Consider the following 24,173-nt stretch of genomic DNA (forward strand, 5'->3'; position numbering starts at 1 on the left):
CAAAATATTAACAAATCCAAAGACAATAACAATTATTATAACAACAACCACCACCACCACCACCTCCTTTAAATTAGAATGTTAAAGAGATGACATTCTACCACATATTTTTTTGTGCTTTTGTCTTTACTTAAAAAAAAAAAAAATCTGCATGTTTTCCCGCCTTTGAAGACTTTGGCGGTGTATTGGTAGCCCTGTTGGTTGCAGTGTAAGGCGGGAAGCCAGTCGAAGGGTTTGTCTCATCGGGAATTAATGTGGATACAAGTCATTTTGAAATCATCACTTGCTCCTCATCGACCTTTGTTCGAGTTTGACCGAACTGTTCGTGTACATAGTGTGAGCAGTGCGAGTGGACAATGCAGCTTCATCCTGTCGGATAATTCCTTCACCATTACATTTTATGCAAATGGAGAATTAGAATTGACGATGTAATTTTCTATTGCAGTTTCATATGTCGTCGAGTTGAGGAAAAAGCAAGAAAAAGAAAACAAAACACTGCGAACGCCTCAGAGCAGTGACGTCATCAACGTGCGACGTGGGCGGCACGTTTGCGCCTGCAAGTGGATCGTCTGCTCTTTCCATCAAAAGCTTTGCAAAATTTACGAATCTTTAAAAAACAACAAAAAAAAAAACCAATGCTTTTGCAATTTGGCGAGGGATATGATGCACAGATATCATAAGGATGATGCTTAACTTACAGCGTTTTAAGTGGAGGCTAAGTTGATGTAAAGGATCTGTGTGGTTTACTTTTCCTCAGAATATTTATAAAGTGCTGGGGAATCGCAGGCCATGGCACAGCAAGGCAGGTGCGAATCTGAGAATGTGGCGAACCTTGAAAATGTAGAGGTGGAAAGTGTTTGCACGTCATATAAGTTTGTATATCTTTTGGAAAGTTTGTATATCTTTTGGAAACTGCACGTCATATAAGTTTGTATATCTTTTGGAAACTGCATGTCATATAAGTGTGTATATCTTTTGGAAACTGCATGTCATATAAGTTTGTATATCTTTTGGAAACCGCACGTCATATAAGTTTGTATATCTTTTGGAAACCACGTCATATAAGTTTGTATATCTTTTGGAAAGTTTGTATATCTTTTGGAAACTGCACGTCATATAAGTTTGTGCATCTTTTGGAAAGTTTGTATATCTTTTGGAAACTGCACGTCATATAAGTTTGTATATCTTTTGGAAACTGCATGTCATATAAGTTTGTATATCTTTTGGAAACTGCACGTCATATAAGTTTGTATATCTTTTGGAAACTGCATGTCATATAAGTTTGTATATCTTTTGGAAACTGCATGTCATATAAGTTTGTATATCTTTTGGAAACTGCACATCATATAAGTTTGTATATCTTTTGGAAACTGCACGTCATATAAGTTTGTATATCTTTTGGAAAGTTTGTATAAGGTTTGGAAACTGCACGTCATATAAGTTTGTATATCTTTTGGAAATTTTGTATATCTTTTGGAAACTGTACATCATATAAGTTTGTATATCTTTTGGAAACTGCACATCATATAAGTTTGTATATCTTTTGGAAACTGTACATCATATAAATTTGTATATCTTTTGGAAACTGAACATCATATAAGTTTGTATATCTTTGGGAAAGTTTGTATAACATTTGGAAACTGCATGTCATATAAGTTTGTATATCTTTTGGAAATTTTGTATATCTTTTGGAAATTTTGTATATCTTTTGGAAACTGCACATCATATAAATTTGTATATCTTTTGGAAACTGCACGTCATATAAGTTTGTATATGTTTTGGAAAGTTTGTATAACTTTTGGAAACTGCACATCACACAAGTTTGTATATCTTTTAGAAAGTTTGTATATCTTTTGGAAACCGCACGTCATATAAGTTTGTTTAACTTTTGGGAACTGCACGTCAGATAAATTTGTATATCTTTTGGAAAGTTTGTATAACTTTTGGAAACTGCACGTCATATAAGTTTGTATATCTTTTGGAAACTGCACATCATACAAGTTTGTATATCTTTTGGAAACTGCATGTCATATAAGTTTGTATATCTTTTGGAAACTGAACATCATATAAGTTTGTATATCTTTTGGAAATTTTGTATATCTTTTGGAAACTGCACATCATATAAATTTGTATATCTTTTGGAAACTGCACGTCATATAAGTTTGTATATGTTTTGGAAAGTTTGTATAACTTTTGGAAACTGCACATCACACAAGTTTGTATATCTTTTAGAAAGTTTGTATATCTTTTGGAAACCGCACGTCATATAAGTTTGTTTAACTTTTGGGAACTGCACGTCAGATAAATTTGTATATCTTTTGGAAAGTTTGTATAACTTTTGGAAACTGCACGTCATATAAGTTTGTATATCTTTTGGAAACTGCACATCATACAAGTTTGTATATCTTTTGGAAACTGCATGTCATATAAGTTTGTATATCTTTTGGAAACTGAACATCATATAAGTTTGTATATCTTTGGGAAAGTTTGTATATCTTTTGGAAACTGCACGTCATATAAGTTTGTATATCTTTTGGAAACTGAACATCATATAAGTTTGTATATCTTTGGGAAAGTTTGTATAACTTTTGGAAACTGCACGTCATACAAGTTTGTATATCTTTTGGAAAGTTTGTATATCTTTTGGAAACCGCACGTCATATAAGTTTGTTTAACTTTTGGGAACTGCACGTCAGATAAATTTGTATATCTTTTGGAAAGTTTGTATAACTTTTGGAAACTGCACGTCATATAAGTTTGTATATCTTTTGGAAACTGCACATCATACAAGTTTGTATATCTTTTGGAAACTGCATGTCATATAAGTTTGTATATCTTTTGGAAACTGAACATCATATAAGTTTGTATATGTTTTGGAAAGTTTCTATAACTTTTGGAAACTGCATGTCATATAAGTTTGTATATCTTTTGGAAACAGCACATCATATAAGTTTGTATATCTTTTGGAAACTGCACATCATATAAGTTTGTATATCTTTTGGAAACTGCACGTCATACAAGTTTGTATATCTTTTGGAAATTTTGTATCAGGTTTGGAAACTGCACGTCATATAAGTTTGTATATCTTTTGGAAATTTTGTATATCTTATGGAAACTGCACATCATATAAGTTTGTATATCTTTTGGAAACTGCACATCATATAAGTTTGTATATCTTTTGGAAACTGCACATCATATAAGTTTGTATATCTTTTGGAAACTGCACATCATATAAGTTTGTATATCTTTTGGAAACTGCATGTCATATAAGTTTGTATATCTTTTGGAAACTGAACATCATATAAGTTTGTATATCTTTGGGAAAGTTTGTATAACGTTTGGAAACTGCACATCATATAAGTTTGTATATCTTTTGGAAACTGCATGTCATTTAAGTTTGTATATCTTTTGGAAACTGAACATCATATAAGTTTGTATATCTTTGGGAAAGTTTGTATAACGTTTGGAAACTGCATGTCATATAAGTTTGTATATCTTTTAGAAAGTTTGGATAACTTTTGGAAACCGCACGTCATATAAGTTTGTTTAACTTTTGGGAACTGCACGTCAGATAAATTTGTATAACTTTTGGAAACTGCACGTCATATAAGTTTGTATATCTTTTGGAAACTGCACATCATACAAGTTTGTATATCTTTTGGAAAGTTTGTATAACTTTTGGAAACTGCACGTTATACAAGTTTGTATATCTTTTGGAAACTGCACGTCATATAAGTTTGTATATGTTTTGGAAAGTTTGTATAACTTTTGTAAACTGCACGTCATACAAGTTTGTATATCTTTTGGAAAGTTTGTATATCTTTTGGAAACCGCACTTCATATAAGTTTGTTTAACTTTTGGGAACTGCACGTCAGATAAATTTGTATATCTTTTGGAAAGTTTGTATAACTTTTGGAAACTGCACGTCATCTAAGTTTGTATATCTTTTGGAAACTGCACATCATATAAATTTGTAGAACTTTTGAAAACCGCACGTCATATAAGTTTGTATATCTTTTGGAAACTCCACGTCATACAAGTTTGTATATCTTTTGGAAACTGCACGTCATATAAGGTTGTTTTGCTTTTGGAAACTGCACGTCATGTAAGTTTGTATATCTTTTGGAAAGTTTGTATAACTTTTGGAAACTGCTCGTCATATAAGTTTGTATAACTTTTGGAAACTGCATATCATATAAGCTTGTATATCTTTTGGAAAGTTTGTATAACTTTTAGAAACTGCACATCATATAAATTTGCATATCTTTTGGAAACTGCACATCATACAAGTTTGTATATCTTTTGGAAACTGCACGTCATGTAAGTTTGTTTAACTTTTGGGAACTACACGTCAGATAAATTTGTATATCTTTTGGAAAGTTTGTATAACTTTTGGAAACTGCACGTCATCTAAGTTTGTATATCTTTTGGAAACTGCACGTCATATAAGTTTGTATATCTTTTGGAAACTGCACGTCATATATGTTTGTATATCTTTTGGAAACTGCACATCATATAAATTTGTAGAACTTTTGGAAACCGCACGTCATATAAGTTTGTATATCTTTTGGAACTGCACGTCATATAAGTTTGTGCATCTTTTGGAAAGTTTGTATAACTTTTGGAAACTGCACGTCATCTAAGTTTGTATATCTTTTGGAAACTGCACGTCATCTAAGTTTGTATATCTTTTGGAAACTGCACTTCATATAAGTTTGTATATCTTTTGGAAATCGCACGTCATACAAGTTTGTATAACTTTTGGAAACTGCACGTCATATGAGTTTGTATATCTTTTGGAAAGTTTTTATATCTTTTGGAACTGCACGTCATATAAGTTTGTGCATCTTTTGGAAAGTTTGTATATCTTTTGGAAATTCCACGTCATACAAGTTTGTATATCTTTTGGAAACTGCACGTCATATAAGGTTGTTTTGCTTTTGGAAACTGCACGTCATGTAAGTTTGTATATCTTTTGGAAAGTTTGTATAACTTTTGGAAACTGCATATCATATAAGCTTGTATATCTTTTGGAAAGTTTGTATAACTTTTAGAAACTGCACGTCATATAAGTTGGTATATCTTTTGGAAACTGCACATCATATAAATTTGCATATCTTTTGGAAACTGCACATCATACAAGTTTGTATATCTTTTGGAAAGTGCACGTCATGTAAGTTTGCATAACTTTTGGAAACTACACGTCATATAAGTTTGTGCATCTTTTAGAAAGTTTGTATATCTTTTGAAAACTGCACGTCATATAAGTTTGTATATCTTTTGGAAAGTTTGTATAAGGTTTGGAAACTGCACGTCATATAAGTTTGTATATCTTTTGGAAATTTTGTCTATCTTTTGGAAACTGCATGTCATATAAGTTTGCATATCTTTTGGAAACTGTACATCATATAAATTTGTATATCTTTTGGAAACTGAACATCATATAAGTTTGTATATCTTTGGGAAAGTTTGTATAACGTTTGGAAACTGCATGTCATATAAGTTTGTATATCTTTCGGAAACTGCACATCATATAAATTTGTATATCTTTTGGAAACTGCACGTCATATAAGTTTGTATATGTTTTGGAAAGTTTGTATAACTTTTGGAAACTGCACGTCATACAAGTTTGTCTATCTTTTGGAAACTGCACGTCATATAAGTTTGTGTATGTTTTGGAAAGTTTGGATAACTTTTGGAAACCGCACGTCATATAAGTTTGTTTAACTTTTGGGAACTGCACGTCAGATAAATTTGTATATCTTTTGGAAAGTTTGGATAACTTTTGGAAACTGCACGTCATATAAGTTTGTATATCTTTTGGAAACTGCACGTCATATAAGTTTGTATATCTTTTGGAAACTGCACGTCATATAAGTTTGTATATCTTTTGGAAACTCCACGTCATACAAGTTTGTACATCTTTTGGAAACTGCACGTCATATAAGGTTGTTTTGCTTTTGGAAACTGCACGTCATATAAGTTTGTATAACTTTTAGAAACTGCACGTCATACAAGTTTGTCTATCTTTTGGAAACTGCACGTCATATAAATTGGTATATCTTTTGCAAACTGCACATCATATAAATTTGCATATCTTTTGGAAAGTTTGTACAGCTTTTGGAAACTGCACGTCATATAAGGTTGTTTTGCTTTTGGAAACTGCACGTCATGTAAGTTTGTATATCTTTTGGAAAGTTTGTATAACTTTTAGAAACTGCACGTCATATAAGTTTGTCTATCTTTTGGAAACTGCACATCATATAAATTTGCATATCTTTTGGAAAGTTTGTACAGCTTTTGGAAACTGCATGTCATGTAAGTTTGTATATCTTTTGGAAACTGCACATCATACAAGTTTGTATATCTTTTGGAAACTGCACATCATATAAATTTGTATAACTTTTGGAAACTGCACATCATATAAGTTTGCATAACTTTTGGAAAGTTTCTGTAACTTTTGTAAACTGCAGGTCATATGAGTTTGTATATATTTGGGAAACTGCACGTCATATAAGTTTGTGTATCTTTTGGAAAGTTTGTGCAGCTTTTAGAAACTTCATGTCATATAAGTTTGAATAGTTTTTGGAAATTGCACGTTATATAAGTTTGTATAACTTTTGGAAATTGCACATCATATAAGTTTGGATAAGTTTTGTAAACTGCACAATTAAATAAGTTTGTGTAGCTTTTGCAAACTGCACATCATATAAATTTGCATACCTTTTGGAAAGTTTGTATAACTTTTGGAAACTGCCTCATATAAGTTTGGATAGCTTTTGCAAACTGCACATCATATAAATTTGTTTATTTTTTGGAAAGTTTGTATATCTTTTGGAAACTGCACATCATAAAAGTTTGCATATCTTTTGGAAAGTTTTTGAATTACTTTTTGAAAGTGTTTGCTCGTCATATGAGTTTACATTGTTATGAATCTGGAAGCCATTTGCACACAAACAGACAGCAGTCCATAAGCTTAGTTATTTCGATAAGTATGTGTTCATAGTTAGAATCCTTCCTTCTTTCTAATGGGAATTTTGTGTGTGTGCTGTGAGTTATTTTATAGTCGGGTTTTATACATCTACAACAACACCGTCCCTCGCTCAACCCGGTTGCCATTACCCATGTGTTTTTGGCTGAAGGCGTGGGTGGAGCCTCCATCGCTTCAGATCGAGGCTCCGCTCCGAGGTAGGGCATGGGACGTTTCCTCCAGCCAATGAGCGAAGGGTGAGCATCGCACACGCGCTCCAGCCAATGGAAGGCCAGCATGCTGAAAGCTACTACGCAGCCTCTTCGGGGTGGGGGGGCCTCCGAGACGCCTCGACACACCCCCCGAGATTCCTCGTCCAATCAGGAAACTGACCACCTCAGGGGCGGCCCTGCCCAGCCAGATGGGATGTTCACCCCTCTTCCAATCCGGAGGCGAGTACCTCAGAGCATTTTCCCTCAACCCGCGGGGGAGGGGAAGGATAAGAGGAGGTGGCGAGCCGTCGAGAAGAGAAGGTTCGCCCTATCGTCGAGAAAGAGGAAAAAGAGAGGAAGCCTCGTTTTGCCTGCTGGCATCTCGTCTGCTCCGTTCCCGTGCTGGCTGGTGTCCGTGGCGTCGTTCCTGGTTCCTGGTTCTTGGCGCTGCATTGTTGGCGGCGGGTTCGAGTCCCGCCACTGGACAAGTTCGACTAGACCGCACGAGGTGGACAGGTGCAAGAATAGGCCGTTGCCTTCAGCTCGCCTTTCCCTCCTGAGCTGAAAGGCCGTGGCCACCGTGTGTGTGTGTGTGTGTGTGTGTGTGTGTGTGTGTGTGTGTGTGTGTGTGTGTGTGTGTGTGTGTGTGTGTGTGTGTGTGTGTGTGTGTGTGTGTGTGTGTGTGTGTGTGTGTGTGTGTGTGTGTGTGTGTGTGTGTGTGTGTGGTGTCAGTCTGTTAAGTAGAAACTGTCTAAGTGCCCTATGTTCATTGTACATTACATTTCTTTATTCGGATAACTCTGCTCTTTGTGTGCTCCCCTCCCCGATTATTGTTTATATATAAAGCCCCGTGTTAAATGTTCCAGTTCGTTGTTCGTGTTTTCTTTCATTGGCCTCGCATGGTGCGTATTGAGAAATAGTAAGGCCGTTGGTGCCGTAAGTTGTCATTGGGACCGGCACGGCTCTGGTAACTCCGCTCGGTTACGCCGGATCTTAGTCGGTACCTGCGACTCGGTTCGGACAGAGTCGGCCGAGGGTGTGATTTCCTCTATAATTTGACGACGTGGGCACTTAGGTATATTGAAATTTGGCTATTGACCCTACCCCACGCCGTCAGAGAATTGGCGATCATGGTCCTTTAAGCGGCCCGTCGACTCCGGAGTGACCTTTTAATTCCGGGTGTTCAGTGGGAGATGGCTCTACTGTTCCACCTAGTGGTCGTTTATCGCCACCGAACCCTGGCCCACAACAATATAACTTTTGGAAAATATTTGCTCATCATATGAGTTTGTGTAACTTTTGGAAATTGTTTGCTCATCATGTGAGTTTGGAAAGTGTTTGCTCATCATATAAGTTTGTATAACTTTTGGTGAGTTTGAAAGTGATCCTAAACTAAGGTCAGTAATGGAATACTCCCCAGGGGTGTGTTCTGTTGCCAAGTTTCTTGTACAGCGCTCACCAAGTGGGTTCAGCATTGAAAGAAGCACTCCATTCGAAACTGTTCATATGGAACTGCCGGCTTAGCTCGAGATAGCTAGCTGTTTGGTAACTGAACACACCCCTGGATTGACTGACTTTTTCAGCACAGCTGAAGTGAATGGCCCCACTGTTTGGAGAGGTTCTGATTATAAAGGGTCGAAACCTCTGAAGAACACAGCCTCGCTGATCCAGACCGTCGGAAAACCAATCAGTTACAACTGTTTGCACGTCCTATATTTATAAATACTTTGCATCTCATCTTCCTCTGCTTTCTCTTTGATAACAATGCTTTGTAGACAATTGCAATGAATGATATTGGTGCTAATTTGAATGAGTGTGTGAAATGAAAATTCCCTTTTGTGGAAGGGTCTATAATGTGAATGTCTGTCATTTACTTGCAGGGAACGCAGATGGACACGACCTCTGTTCTCCCCTTCCCTTCTGGTTTCGGTTGCTCTCTGGGCTGTTGCCTACATCGACTTGCGTTTTCGAATTGATGAGAACAGTCGACAATGCCACATTCATCTTTCCCTGCTCTCTCATTCCCCTTCATTCTCCAATGATCCCAATCCACTGGACTCTGCTCAGCATCCTCCAAACTACTCTCCTTCACCCTCCCACGATTCGGACAAGCGACCTCCTGATTTTGTACCCCCGACCTCCAGCCCCACACTACCCTCTCACAATTCCATCCCACTTTATCCTGACTTTGATGTCATCCCTTCTGACTCTGCTGAACTTTCTCCTGACTCAGTCTTGCTATCTGATCCTGTCTTGCGTTCTTTTGGCTCCACATCACCCTCTGTAAATGATGCCCCCCTCTCTCCCAATCTTGATCCTCACTCTCCCGAATACACACCAGGTTCCCCTGAATCTCTTGTGCCTTCTGCCCATCATGTTCCATCGAAGGTTTCTCCCTCCTTCCTTCTGCCTATCTCGACACAGCCTCTTCCACTACTTGCATCTCACATTCTATATTCCGATCCCCATAAACCACCACAGCCTTCTCCCACTCTTACATTGTCGTCATCACATTCACTGTCGATGTACTCGAGACTGCATGCAATCTTACCAGATTCATCCGCAATTTATACCAAGTCTATGTCATCAACACTTGAATTTCCTGGTTTCTTGCCATCATTTCCAGGTCAAACATATAATGAGGTGAGAACCTGTGATGAGTTTCTTTGTTAGAATTGGAATTTTGAAATAGCAATTACATCACCGGCTTACACCTGGTTATATTTGCAGTTGAGGGTAAGGAGGAATGCAAAGCGAAGAAGGGGCAGAAAACGGCAAAGGGAAAGAGGTAAATCGGAGTGATTTTGTTTTCATTCTTCTGTTTCCATATACTCTTGCGATGCATGTGAATGTTATTCACATTTTCAACAGTGCTTTCGACGCATTCCTGTGTTCAGGTCATCCTGGACCTGTTGGGCCTATCGGACCAATTGGACCTGTTGGACTGCAGGGTCCACCGGGATCCCCTGGTCTTCCTGGACCTCCTGGCCCATCTCCATCCCTTCCAGTACGATAACGTCTTCATTGCATCTCGGTGTTCATTCCTCTGGTTTTGATGAAGTACCGGCTTACTTTAAAGCAACATTAATGAGATATAACAGGAGTGTGTGTGTGTGTGTGTGTGTGTGTGTGTGTGTGTGTGTGTGTGTGTGTGTGTGTGTGTGTGTGTGTGTGTGTGTGTGTGTGTGTGTGTGTGTGTGTGTGTGTGTGTGTGTGTGTGTGTGTGTGTGTGTGTGTGTTGTACGTACACACGTGCACGTACACTCCACAGCATTTGTGTGTTTGACTTTTATTAATTCCTAAACCGTTGGACAGAATGAGTTGAAAATTTGTGGTTGTACTTACGGTGTGTCCAGAAAGGTTTTCGGCATTAAAAAAAAATTGTCGCGAGGCTTTGGGAGGCGGTGGTAGGCAGTTGTGGGATGGATGCAAATTCCCTTTGTAAATATGTATTGTGTCGTGCCGCTCCTGCTGGGAGATTGTATTGCAAGTCCCAGAAATTTTCAGTATTATAATAGTATCTCTGTATGAAAACATTGTAGAAGCAAAAACTACTTGCCAATTTGCATGTGTGACCTGTATTTTATGCACTCCTAAAGGACTGGAGGAAATAAGTTTAGTGGTGGATCTAGTCGAGCTGTGCATAGAAACATTCTAGTAAGTAAGGATAACCACCTCCAATTTAGGGAATTATGGGTGAATTATGGTGAATAGTGGGTGAATTATCATACTTTCTAATGCACTCCTGTACCACTGGGCAGAATAACTCGAAAACTGGAGTCATCACAAAAAAAAAAAGCAAACTCCCGGAAGTTGCACTACATAAAATAAAGTTTCCGCTCTCTCTCAGGGAGCGGATGTTTATATCTCATCAAACGTGTTGCAAAATAATTTTTCTTAATCACAAATTTGATGGCAGACCTGATATAGTAGTGTTGGTTTATTAGGCTTGGGGAGAATGAGACTGGACAATTGCAGACAGACTTTCACTCCTGGGACAAAGTGTGAGTAAAATATTATTAATGCGCAAACAGATGTCAATAAGTGAGTGAGATATTCTGCCTCCATGAGATATTCACAACCTTGTCCTTGCCACTAAAAGACACCCTAATACACTGGAATCGTTTGTCCCTTTTACACACTATTTGTGGGTATCACGTACAACGGTTTAAAGTGACACAAAAGTTTTGCCTTCATTTTATTGATTGAACTTACTTTTCATTTTGATCACTTATTCTTCAGGAGAAAGGTAGGTTTCAGGAGGGCAGAGGTAATCGGATGAAGGAGATTAGTTTCCGGGAGATTTGGGAGATCGGCATGAGATGAAATGTGCAGCTGTTGATTGGATTTGCAATTAAATGAAATTGATCTACAATCATGAATGACTATCCCTGTAGTGAAACCTGGGCTGACCGCGTGACAGCCTCACCAGGTACGGTGACTAATCGTCACCTGAGATGCCCTATCACACCTATGCCATGCGAAAAATCACATCTATGCTCGAAAGCATGTAAAGTGGTGGCGGTACGAATTTTGTTGTATTATAGTTTTTCCACCATCAAGTGCAGTACTCTGTTATCGAGAGCTCAGTTGTCGCATCAGTATCCCAACGCATGTATATACGATACCAAATATTGGATTCGCGAGATATCCCTTATTGTCGGGTTTTCCGTCTGTCTGTCTGTGTGTATGTGTGTCTGCAACGCGAGGCTCCACAGCACGAACCAGCGGACCGATTTTGATGAAACTTTGCCAACAGGTGCCATATGGTCTGGGAATATTCGCATTTGAATTTCGTTGCCTAGCAACCACCCATTACTGAGCAGCTGCTGAAAAACCGCGTACAGTATTTTCAATACTTGTCCTTCAGTTTTGAATGTAGAGAAGGGAGACTTCGGAATTAAACACTTCGAGATATTTAGAAAATTTTACTCGAGCTGATTTTTGATTGAGGTTTTATTTTTCAAATGGTCGTCCTTCAAAAATCGGGTGTCTATTTACCGTCATTTTTATGAGGGCTAAGGAAAGTGGGCGGAGCTTAGGGAAAGTGGACGTGGTTGATGAAAAGTGGGAGTGGCGTAACAAAGTGGGCGTGGCTTATGGAAGTGGGCATGGGTTATGAAAAATATTGTGTGGCTCAGGAGGTGTGGTCAAACAAGAGCATTGAGAGAAGTTTATCAGGTTTTCCGTGTGTCTGTCTGTCTGTCTGTCTGTCTGTGTTTGTCTGCAATGCGAGGCTCCACAGCACAAACCAGCAAACCGATTATTTTTCAAATGGTCATCCTTCAAAAATATGGTGTCTATTTACCGTCATTTTTTATGAGGAGTGCCAGTTGGCAAAATACGCAATAGGAAAAATCTTGCCAGGCAGAGGAACAATTGTATGTGAACCAATACGTCTTGGCAATGAATCTTCGTCGGTGGATCAGACAGAATGAAAAGCATCGTATCCAGCGCTTCGATCCTAGCGAATCCCTCGTCGCCTACCGGCTTGTTTTATTTTAAGTTATGAATACACACACTTTTCTTTTGCAACTTTATGAGGTCTGAATTCGGTCTCCTGCTTGCCTGTTCTCTCTCTGCGGAAAGCATTTGTACTCTTGCTCTAAACAAACACATGGGTACAAGTGTGACCATTATCTGGCCTAGCTGCTTCATTTGAATGGTCTATTGATTGTGGTCTGTCTTGTATATCACCCAGCAATAAATGTTCAGTACATTCGTGGAATTATTTATACATCAGCTCGTTTTCAGTTTGTATAAATGTTGTAATTTTGTTTTGACATTTCTACTGTTATAATCAAGACCTGTATACTAGTATATTTGAGAATCAAAATGCCTTCATGTCTGGCTCTCCAATCTCTTTTTTTTTTCCCTTTTCTTTTTTTTTTTCCTTACCCCATATTTTAGGTACTTAGAGGTTTCCATGTTCCAGGGATTGACACGGTCATTCAGGTTGATGCAGGTAAGACTCTGTGCTTCATATATTCTGTAATCGTATTCTCTGCCTCGTATTCCAATTTGCACCTCATTTTTATTTTTTCTTCTAACCTGTCCATGCTTCCACACCTTTACCCAACGAGATGCCCCAGGAGGATTCTTGAGTGATTGGGATCGAGAGGCAGCCATACTGACACCACCATCTATCTTCCGAATTCTGCGATCTGGCGAGGTTGAGTTCTTGGAGGGAGGCTTGTACTACCTGTATGCTCAGGTATAATAATCTATGAGATTAGTGTTTATATGTCATTTCAATTTATTTGATGTTTGTGGAAAATATGGGGCTTGAATAGTAATGGACGGTATTTTCTTTGGCAGAGCTGTATACTGATAGCAAGTATATCCACAGGTTGTGAATAGGAGAATGGCTTCCAGTGGAGGTTTGCTGCAATATAGGCAGAATAAGCGCAGAGGGAGAGTGAGACGGAGACGGAGGCAGAGGGAGAGGGAGAGGGAGATCTACATCTACATCTCTCTCTTGGAAAACATGGACAAATGTTTAATCACCCATCCCAACTCTCTTCTGCATGTGTGGCAATTTCAGTTGTCACCATGTGAGTTGGCTGGGTGTTAGTTCCTCTCTCACCAGCCATGGCACTTCAGCAAAAGACTTGTGTGACTCCATGGGACTGACTCAATTGGAGAACTTTCCAACCTGGATTTCTCCAAATGGTAAATCCTCCCTTCTGCATTTGGTGTTGACTAACTTTCCTGCAAATGTCTCCTGCTCTTCCTCTGCTCCAATTGGTTTATCTGATCATATGCTTGTGAAAGTTAACATCTCTCTGGCTATTCTCAAAGGGCTGCCTCAATGACGGTGAGTCTGTCATTTCACTCAAGCAGATTGGCAAGAACTGCAAGCAGCCATCTCTCTTCAGGGCTGGTCTCCCTTATCAACTGACCCTGATGATAACTCAGCCTTGGAATTCTTCCACAGAATCCTGCTCTATCCCCATCTCCATCTCCATCCCCATCTCCATCTCCATCCCCATCCCCATCCCATCTTCCATTATCCTCACCCTTCTTCCCACCCATGACACACTGAATCCTGTGGTGAGGCAGCTGCTCTGAAACAACTTGCCTTCTCTTCCTGAAAGGCAAATCTGACCGGAGGCAATCTTAGTGCATTCCAAAAGGTCCACAACAAGTGTGTCCACTCTCAAGAGAATCTCTAACCTGCCTGCCTATGGCATCCAAGGCAAACGCCACATGTCGCTTATTGATTTCCTCTACACTCGTGGACAACGTGTATAACTCAACGGAGTCCTTTCCTATCCTTTCCTTGTCAAGGCTGGAGTGCTGTAAGGCAGTGTTCTGGGCCCAGTCCTATTCCTAATCTTCATCAATGAACTCTCTGACTCTGGAAAATCCTCTTCATCCATTTGATGATTACTCCACCCTCCACTGTGACATCCCTCATCCTTCAGACAGGCATGCTGCAGCCTCTTGCCTCTCTTCAGACATTGAGAAAATCATAAGCTGGTAAAAAACGTGGAATATGTCTTTCAATCCTGACTAATCTCACACTCACATTATTTCTCACTATCTCTCTTGGAAAGGACCATCTGGCAAACCCTCCCATCTTTCTTAACAATCCTCATGAGGAAGTTCAGTCATTCAAACTCTTCAGTCCCACTATCAGCCATGATCTTTCTTGGGCAAATCACATTTCAACATTTGCCTCCAAAGCCAGGTGCTGACGGCATCCTCCGTCGTACAAAATCCTTCCTTGGCACACCTGAACTCCTATCGATCTACAAGCCTTCATATGCAGCTTGATGGATTCCTACTCTCCCATCCGGGCTCGTTGGCCTGCCTCATATCTTGCTCAACCTGATGCTATGGAAACCAAGGCCTTGAAGATTATTGGAACCTCCTGCATTGAAACTGATTTGATGGGCCTATCACTTCACCATAGCAGACAGGTCTGTGGTCTCTCTGTCTTCTACCACCTCCTTGCTGGTCTTCCACCCTCTGCTCTTTCCATGCTTTGTCCCGTTTCCCCCCCCCCCCCCAGGTTTCTGCCAGACTCTCACAGTCCACCTTCAACCCTCTTCTGGTAAAATTACCCAAATCCAGGATCACTGCTCACCTCCACTCATTTGTTCTTCTTTTTTCCCACCTGTGGATTCAATTTCCACATCTTTTTCAATCTTATTCTTCCCTCCATGTCTTCAAGATAACTTTTCGCCACCATCTCAGATCGTCCTCAATCCTAAAGCATAATCTTTACCACCGTGGTTAACCACCCACCCCACCCAAATCCCTCTGCCTAATTTTCCAGTTTTTCCTCCTTGGAGTTTCCTTCTCCATGCATACGTGCTTTGTGTCCTGTTTTTGTCTGCAACGCCCTGAACCGTTCAATGTGCTAGCTCTGCCACGAGCCTCGACTATGTATACAAAAAAGGCAAAGGTCAAAATCCACCAACTCTGATGACGCCACATCTTCAAAATTCACCCCCCCCCACCCACTCCCACAATTAAATCACTGATATATTTAATTACTGTGGTGTTGATGAAGTGCAAGCATGATGGCCCAAATGGGCTTCTCCTGTGTACAAGTTTCTTGTATATCCCTGGCAGGAAGGAAATGCAATGAAAGAATAAATGACTCATTACTGTGACTTGTTGGATGGATATCTGTGGTTTGCTGTTCTCACCAGAGTCCAGAAATGGTAATGCATTGAATGGTTTCACATCCCCATTATTATCCTGCGTCCGGAGGGAGGGAGCGGGGTATTGTAATCGTCCGGTTTGTTTGTGTTTGTTTGTTTGTTTGTTTGTTTGTTTGTTTGTCTGTTAGCAACTTTATGGCAAAACGGCTTTAGCAAACACTATCAAATTTAATCCACAGGTGGGCGATGAACCTTGGACGACCCCATTAACTTTTGGGTCCAATTGGATCAAAGGTCAAGGTCAAGGTCACAAAAAGATCAAAATCGTTTTTCACTCATAACTTCGTCAAAAATGATCTGATTTACTTCAAACTAAGCTTATAGTGAACCGTATTCTATTTGTCACTTCTAATCCTACCCATTCCTTGAATGAAAAATGCATATTTGTGAAGATCGGTAGGGTCTGAAGTTTTGGGGGTCATGGTCATCGGTCAAAATTACATATTTTCCATTTTCGATCAAAAAAGGTTAGGAATATGCGTGTTTACTATGGAAGACATATATCAAGTCCTTTATTGGCTTTCATTTGACACCATGACCTTTGACCTTACGTGGCCTTGAAAGGTCAAAATCATTTTACGGTCATAACTTCGTCAAAAATGGTTTAATTGACTTCAAACTAAGACTAAAATATTCCTTATTCTATTCCTTATAATCAACATTCAGGTTAAGGATGTATTAAATTTAAATTTGATCCCCAAAATAACTTTGTGCCTTAAATGGGTGGGATTTGTTGTGCCTGGCACCACTTGTTAAATAAATATTATTGATAGGCATTGTGTTTTTTACTTGCAAAAACGAAGATTTTTCAAGTATATTGGTCAGCCGATTTTGTTATGACTTGGTGAAAAAAATTTCACCAAGTATGTTGGTCTGTGTTTGTCACACGATTTTTGGCCACAGTTTCCAAGCAATCGTTGAAATGAAAACGAGAGAAGAACCTTCAGAGTGTAGGCTTTATTCCATTTGATTGAAGCCGCTTCTACGGGCACATCAGGGGATAAAGGTGCAGCAAGGAGTACATAAGCAGTAAGGTATACACGTGCAACTAATCACCGCAAAATAAATCAGTATAAGCCCGGAGTCCGATATACTCTCAATTCTCACCATTCAACGATCACCAAGTGAATCGCCGCCGTACACGACAATGCCCCTGGGACAATCCCCCCGACCGAGCGGAACCTTAGCTTTATCTATTCCGTGCTCGAGCCGTGCAACATGTGATCACACGTCACGACCTTCAATTCACCACATTTTCCCCGTCTTTAAAATGTAACTAGAGGCCCAACTAACGCACCATGATTACTTCAGCGCTACAGGAGTATACATTTCAAGCAACGCGAACTATCTAAACTACAGAAGCATACATGCCAAGCAGTGAGGATTATTTTGAGTTGTAGGAGCATGGTAATGAGCATCGATATATTATGTAACGAGCATATAGGAGCATGAGCATCGAGGATGCCGATAATCCCCTTTACAGATTGAGTCGGCGAGGGGGTATTATCCGTCGACCTCTCCGGGAGTAAATGGCGGTTTCACTTGAGGGAGGCTTCCGATCCTCTTGGTGAGCCTCGACTCGTGCCGGGGATGACTCCCCGATCGCTCTCGGGTGGAACGCGGCAGCTCCGTCGCCACCATTCTCGGGTGGAGTTCCTGGGGGGGGAACACCTGGGGAGGGGATGTCAGAGGGAGGAGTGCCAGATGGTGGTGTACCTGCGGGAGGAGTACCTGAGGGAGCCAAATGGCGAACCGACACAGTGGTCTCCCTGCCATCCGGGAGCCTGACATGAGCATACTCTGGATTAGTATCGATGAGTTCGACCTCTTCCACCATGGGTTCATACTTGCTTTGTCATACCGGGCGTTTCATGAACACTGTTCCGGGATGGGTTAGCCAGTTGGGCACCGATTGGCCGTCAACATAACGCCGCTGGTGAGTAAACATTCGTTCGTGAGGAGTTGCATTGGTGGACGTGCAGAGCAAAGAGCGTGAAATGAAACCGTGACGAGCGTGAAATGGTTTCCCAGTAAATAGTGTCTCCATTTACGTAGGGCTTCGACAATGGCGTACGCTTCCTTCTCTATTGCCGAGTGTCTCTGCTCGCTTCCAGAGAGAGTTCTCGAGAAGAACGCGACGGGTCGCCCAGACTGATTAAGCGTAGCAGCTATCGCGTGATCAGAAGCATCTGTTTCCACCACGAAGGGCACCGAGCTATCGATCGATAATACCACGGAATTACTGATATCATCTTTGAGGCTGTGGAAAGCTCTTACAACAGCGGCATCTGGTGGGAAGTTTTTGCAATGCACTAGGGGATGTATTTTCTCGGAGTATTGGGAAATCCATCTTGCATAGTAAGCGAACATGCCGATCACCCGGTGCATTGTCTGCAGGTCCTGAGGTGGGGGTAGCTCACGAAGTGGGTGCAATCGTTCAGGATCAGGCTTAATCGTGCCGTCGGCTATTGTGTAGCCGAGAAGGTCAATTGACCTTGCCGAGAATACGCATTTCTCGTAGTTGAGGGTCAGATTATATTTTCTAGCAATGCTCAAGAATCTGTCCAGATTCATATCATGTTCCCCCTGATCCCTACCGCACACTGTGATATTGTCCACGTAAACAAAAGTGTCTTTGAGGTTTTCATCTGAGATGATGTCGTCCATAACTCGTTGGAAGCAAGCTACTCCATTCGTAACACCGAACGGAATCCTCCTGAATTGGTAGAGGCGTCTACCTGCCTGGAATGCGGTGTAAGGTTTGTCTTCCTCTCGGATGGGAATTTGATGATAGGCGCTTCGCAAATCGATGGTGCTGAATATCTTATAATTGGCCACGCGTTCGACCATCTCGTCTATGCGCGGCAAAGGGTAGGCATCGAGTTGGGTGAAACGATTGACCGTTTGGGAATAATCGACAACCATTCGTTTCTTATGATTCTGATTGGCGGTGACCAACACCTGTGCGCGCCATGGCGAATCGCTCGGTTCTATAATTCCTTCTTCCAGTAATCGCTTGGTCTCTGAAGTGATGAAGTTCATATCGGCAGTGGTATATCGCCGCGATTTGATCGCTATCGGTTTACAGACCGGCGACAAGTTAGCAAACAGCTGGGGGGACGTTACCTCTGCGGTGGTCAAAGCATTTAAAATTAGACGAGGTTTGCTTCCTCCAAAGGGTATTTCGACACTCGTGTGCTGCTTGAGGACATTATGACCCAGAATTACGTCTGCGCATAAATCACGAAGCACCAGTACCCTTGCATCCCGATGCGTGTACCCTTTTACGTCCAATTCAACATTGCAGTACCCTCGTATGCGGGACTGTAGTGATGTGGCGGCCATGCATACCGTATTGTCTGTCGGGTGGATCTTCCATTTCCTGCCCTTCACTAGCGAGCTGTTGACGAAACTTTCAGAGCTACCGGTATCAATCAGAGCCTCAGCCATATGCCCGTTAATTCGTACGTTGATGATAGCCTTGGATAGATTCCCCGGTGAGGCTGCAGTTAGTTTCTTTTGTGAGTAGAGAGCCGCAGAAGTGGGTTTATTTCTCCTTAGAGTAGATTTACATACCCTGGCATAATGCCCTTTCTTGTCACAATTCATGCATGTGGCATCTCTGGCGGGGCATTTGTGGCGGAGGTGTCTTTTGTACCCACAAAAGAAGCATTTACCAACCGGAGTAGTTGCTGAGGAGTTTGACGAGGTCTGGGTATCCGACTCCTCGGGTTTTTCTCCATCCCCTGTGTCAGGCTGTGTCTGTGTCTGTGGGGTTCCTTGAGTTTCCACCGTAGCGGCGTTCATTAGCAGCATCGGTGTCCCAAATGACTCAGATTGCTGCTGAGCCGTATCCATCGCTCGAGCCTGGTCGACTACCTTTTCAAGAGTGGGTTGCGCTTTCTCTAGTAAGTGTTGCCGTATGTGGGCTGATCTGAGTCCTTGGATAAATGCCTCCCGGTCGCTTCATTTCGGTGTTCCTCGGTGTTTACGGCCCGGAAGCTGCCGTCTTTTCCCAGCTGTTTCAGAGCTTGCAGGAACTGATCGATTGTCTCCCCGGCTGCTTGCTTGCGTGTGTTGAGAAGATGTCGTATGTATACCTCGTTCTTGCGCTTCACGTAGAGCGCCTGCAGCACATCGATCGCTGCTTCGTAGGTGTCACACTCCGAGAAGAGCCTGTATACGCTGGGCGAGACATGATTCACAAGGGCGGCCAATTTGTCGGCTCCCTCTTCGATGATGGTCAGATAGTGTGAGAAGGAACGGAACCAATGCGACCATTTCATTTCTGAGTCAGTCGCGTTTGGGTCTGCGTCGAACCTCTCTGGTTTGTAGATCTTGTCCATCGTTGGTTGAGAGAGCCGAGAAAACCAAATGGAATAAATTGAAATGAAAACGAGAGAAGAACCTTCAGAGTGTAGGCTTTATTCCATTTGATTGAAGCCGCTTCTACGGGCACATCAGGGGATACAGGTGCAGCAAGGAGTACATAAGCAGTAAGGTATACACGTGCAACTAATCACCGCAAAATAAATCAGTATAAGCCCGGAGTCCGATATACTCTCAATTCTCACCATTCAACGAGCACCAAGTGAATCGCCGCCGTAAACGACAATGCCCCTGGGACAATCCCCCCGACCGAGCGGAACCTTAGCTTTATCTATTCCGTGCTCGAGCCGTGCAACATGTGATCACACGTCACGACCTTCAGTTCACCACAATCGTACTGAGATTTTTTTGGGTGAATATAAGAATCTGGATCCGGATGTGAATTTTTTTACGTGATTCTTCACCATTGAGAGGTGGGACCAAATACTATGCATCACGTGATAGCTCAAAAAGTTGTGGACGAGTTGTTTAGGTGACAAGAACAAGCCAATTCGATTCTGCTTAAGGTCCGAATTCAGATCCGACCTATCAATGGCATACAAAATCTTCTTCTTGCATACGGCAGCTTCGCTGCCGAGGTAGCTATCATTTATTGGAAGCGCGACTGTCGCTGATGCAGTGCCCCTCTACCAGTACACCCTGGTACTCCTTTCGCCGACCTCGGAAGGATGACAGGCTGAGTCAACCCTCTGGTGTATTAATTCAGCGGCCAATGGGGCTTGAACTCAGGACCCTAGGATCCCAAGCCACCACCATAACCACTAAGCCAACACCAGGCTACGGTATACAAAATGTAAACTATTCATTCTGGCAGAGGTATGTGCGCTACCGGGTGCCGTTCCGTTTCACGAAGTGTCACTCTGAGTGATTGATTTTTTCATTCTGTCTGTCCATCTGTTTATCGTCTACAGGTCACAATTCCAAACCGATCGTCATGAAACTTTACCGGGTTGTAGAGGTAGTCTCAACTGAGAAGCCTATTGATTTTGAGGTGAAAGGTCAAAGGTCATCTTGAGGTCAACTTAATAAAATCATCATTTTTCATCTGATTAACTTGAAAGTTGAACAGGACTTTCATATCAGCTTACTTAATTCAACCACCAATTATTTTTAGGCCAACAACTTAGGTGAGATTTCTAAAATCCTTAATTTTCATCCGATTGACTTGAAATTTGCAAAGAATTTATATTTTTAGATCGCTGAATTCAACAAGCCAATAATTTTTGATGTCAGCGTCGACTAAAAGGTCAACAACTAAGCTGGAATTTCTAAAATCCTCATTTTTCATCCCATTGACTTGAAATTTGAAGATGAGTTGCATATCAGGTTACTGAATTCAACCACAAATTATTTTTGAAGTCAACATAGACCGGATTTCTAAAATTGTCAATTTTCATCCAATTGACTTGGGATTTGAAGAGGTGTTGCATATTTGGTCAGTGAATTCAACCACCAATTATTTGTGAGGTGAAATTTGTTTTATGAATTTTGCAAGTATCGTGCTGTGCATGACATCTTTCTTGTTTTATTATCCTCTTTTCTGTCAGGTTTATTACCAGGACTATGTGGATGTATCGGGACACCAATTAGTTATGAATGGACGAGATGCTTTTGCACAGTGCACCATCAGCCGTGAGCGCCGTCGAGGGACTAGTGGCCTCGACACTACCTCGGATCTGAGGTTGGCCAGCTGCACAGCAGGTGCGGTGAGGGTGGTGCGGGCTGGGGAACGACTTGGTGTGCGTGTCCCCCATGCACCAAGTCGATTACTGGGACATCCACGAGGAACCTTTTTTGGGGGAATCGGAAGCCATTTTGGAAATGAAAGGGAGTAAGACAAGTGGGGGAGGGGTTCAGTCGTGGGTTGTTTTTTTGAGTGGCTCGTAGGTGATGTATATGCTTATCATTGGGGTGCTGGAGAAGAACTTGCCAGATTGTGAAACCACGTGATTGTGGTGGTGGTGATGATGATGATGGATGAACAGGTGGTGGAGACTATTGAATGTAACTTGACTGGACAGACAGTTCAGAGAGATTTCATGTTTTTTGCAGAATGATGTGAAGACACTGACATGTTGAATATAATATTGATTTGAACAGCAATCATGCCTGGGTTCATTTCTGACTGAGAACAGCAGTTTTTGTTTGATGTTGAGCCTGCACAGTAATGAGAACAAAAGAGAAGCTGCTACCCACTTGTAAAGCTTTCAGATCAAATTTGGAGGGATTTTGCACTAAACTAAAATACCTTTTGGAAGTGCAGCACAACATCTTCAGGGTATATGCCACTGCTGGATTTTAGCTTTGAGACAGGAAGGTTTATTTGAAACACTAAACAAGGGGGTTGGAGGGGCATGTTGAAGTTTGAGGTGGGCATCCCAACTCAGTAGAACATTGTGATGCACGCCCTGAGTACAACTCCCAAGTTTCAACGTGCATTGTTTGTTGCGTACTTGAAAATCGAGTGTCCTTTGGTTTCATGATGCAGGCGAAGTGTCAGCTATTACTCGTTGCTAATTTGAATTTAAAAGTCCTTTCATGGAATTTTGACACTGCTGGGAAGCTGCTGGCTACAACAGAAAATGAGCAAGTTGGAAGGAAATCTAAAACATTAAAGGAACAATTTTGCTCTTCCTTCCTTGTTTTTGTACATGAAAACGTTTTGGTCTTTGTGAGACAGCAGTTGATGGCAGGTGCTTGTCATCAGCTATTGTTTTTTGGCCAGGAATCAATTACAAATTTGGCTCGCTGGTTGCATCATTCCAGAGGCGTGGTTCGGCTGCCGTTGCAGTCACTGCACATGATGGCATGAATTTGTTGTTTGGCATGGCGTACTCTTGCAAAATATACTGTGAGATCTTTAATAGTAGAGTCAATATACGGTTGAACCCCAAAAGATTGCAACAAAACGTTTTATTGTTTTAAATGTTTTAATAGGTCATGCTGCGTGCCAGAAAAAAGTCTCGGGTAATCTGACCCCGGTAAAGGGGTTAATTTGCATATTTTCAAGATGGCCGCCAATGAAAATTTCAATGTACTACAAACTTTTTTTATGATTGATTTTAGACCCTATAAATGTATTGGCAACAGATAGGAACATGGGGTTTCTGAATCAAATAAACATAGTTCCATCCACCTATGACGTACTGTGATGTAACTATGACATATATGACATCATAGTTAAAAGATAAATGAGTATGCCATAGAAAATCTGTTGTTTTATAATATGTAATGACTTGTGATGCTATAATTTAACTCATTGAACTCGTTAAGCTGTCCCTTTCCTGTAATTACATAGATGGGACGTCATCAATCCAAAATAAATCTGTATGTATGTCACACAGCCTTACCATTAGCCATGCCCATTGTCACCCAAGATCATCTCAGCATTGTCATTGTCATTGTCATCATTCTCATTCTTATCCCCCAACATTTGATTGAAAGGGTTGCTACATGACTGCACTTGGCACTGTCCACAAGCTGATGTGCGTGGTAGACCGTAGGTTCTGCATGTGCAACGTTGAGTACTGCACCCGGTAGTGCAGTTGCAGTGAACTACCTTAAGCAAAGAGTCTGGTGCGGCATTCATGTCATTCATTACAGGGATGAACTGATTCTCCTCTGTTTTCCACCCCCAGTCTGTTGCTTCCAAATCTGCCTCTTCTCCCATCCATGTCATGATCTGGAAATACGTGCGGAGTGAATGGTGCTTAGTCACCGCTTCAGTTGGCGGCAGACGCTCTGGGGTAACAAATGACACAGCCGATACCACTTTCTTTGTCAAGATGCTGTGGCGCAACGAAGTGAGAGTATCTGTTCCCTTTCCACCAAACACCTGGACTATTGCCTTGTACCCAATCTCTACAATTGCATATGTGCTTTGACCTGGTATAGTAAATGCTTGGGCACATGACCTCAAACCAGCA

General features: G+C 41.3%; 1 protein-coding gene across 2 annotated transcripts; it reads left to right on the forward strand.

Moving 5' to 3' along the window:
- Positions 1-213: 213 nt before the first annotated feature.
- On the forward strand, positions 214-22,881 carry EDA (ectodysplasin A). 2 transcript variants are annotated; one of them, XM_085857837.1, is made up of 8 exons: positions 214-336; positions 446-806; positions 9,064-9,826; positions 9,914-9,971; positions 10,081-10,190; positions 13,094-13,148; positions 13,276-13,397; positions 21,795-22,881. In XM_085857837.1, the coding sequence occupies exons 2-8, from the start codon at positions 790-792 to the stop codon at positions 22,080-22,082; spliced, it is 1,413 nt and encodes a 470-aa protein (XP_085713963.1). In that variant the 5' UTR covers positions 214-336; positions 446-789; the 3' UTR covers positions 22,083-22,881. The 2 variants fall into 2 exon arrangements, with proteins under 2 accessions (XP_085713963.1, XP_085713962.1); XM_085857836.1 differs by having other exon boundaries at positions 223-336; positions 13,267-13,397.
- The last annotated feature ends 1,292 nt before the right edge of the window (positions 22,882-24,173 follow it).

Source organism: Eptatretus burgeri, chromosome 15 (assembly GCF_056783735.1).
Source record: "Eptatretus burgeri isolate ZD-2024b chromosome 15, Ebu_testis_v1, whole genome shotgun sequence".
In the NCBI taxonomy this organism is placed as follows: domain Eukaryota; kingdom Metazoa; phylum Chordata; class Myxini; order Myxiniformes; family Myxinidae; genus Eptatretus; species Eptatretus burgeri.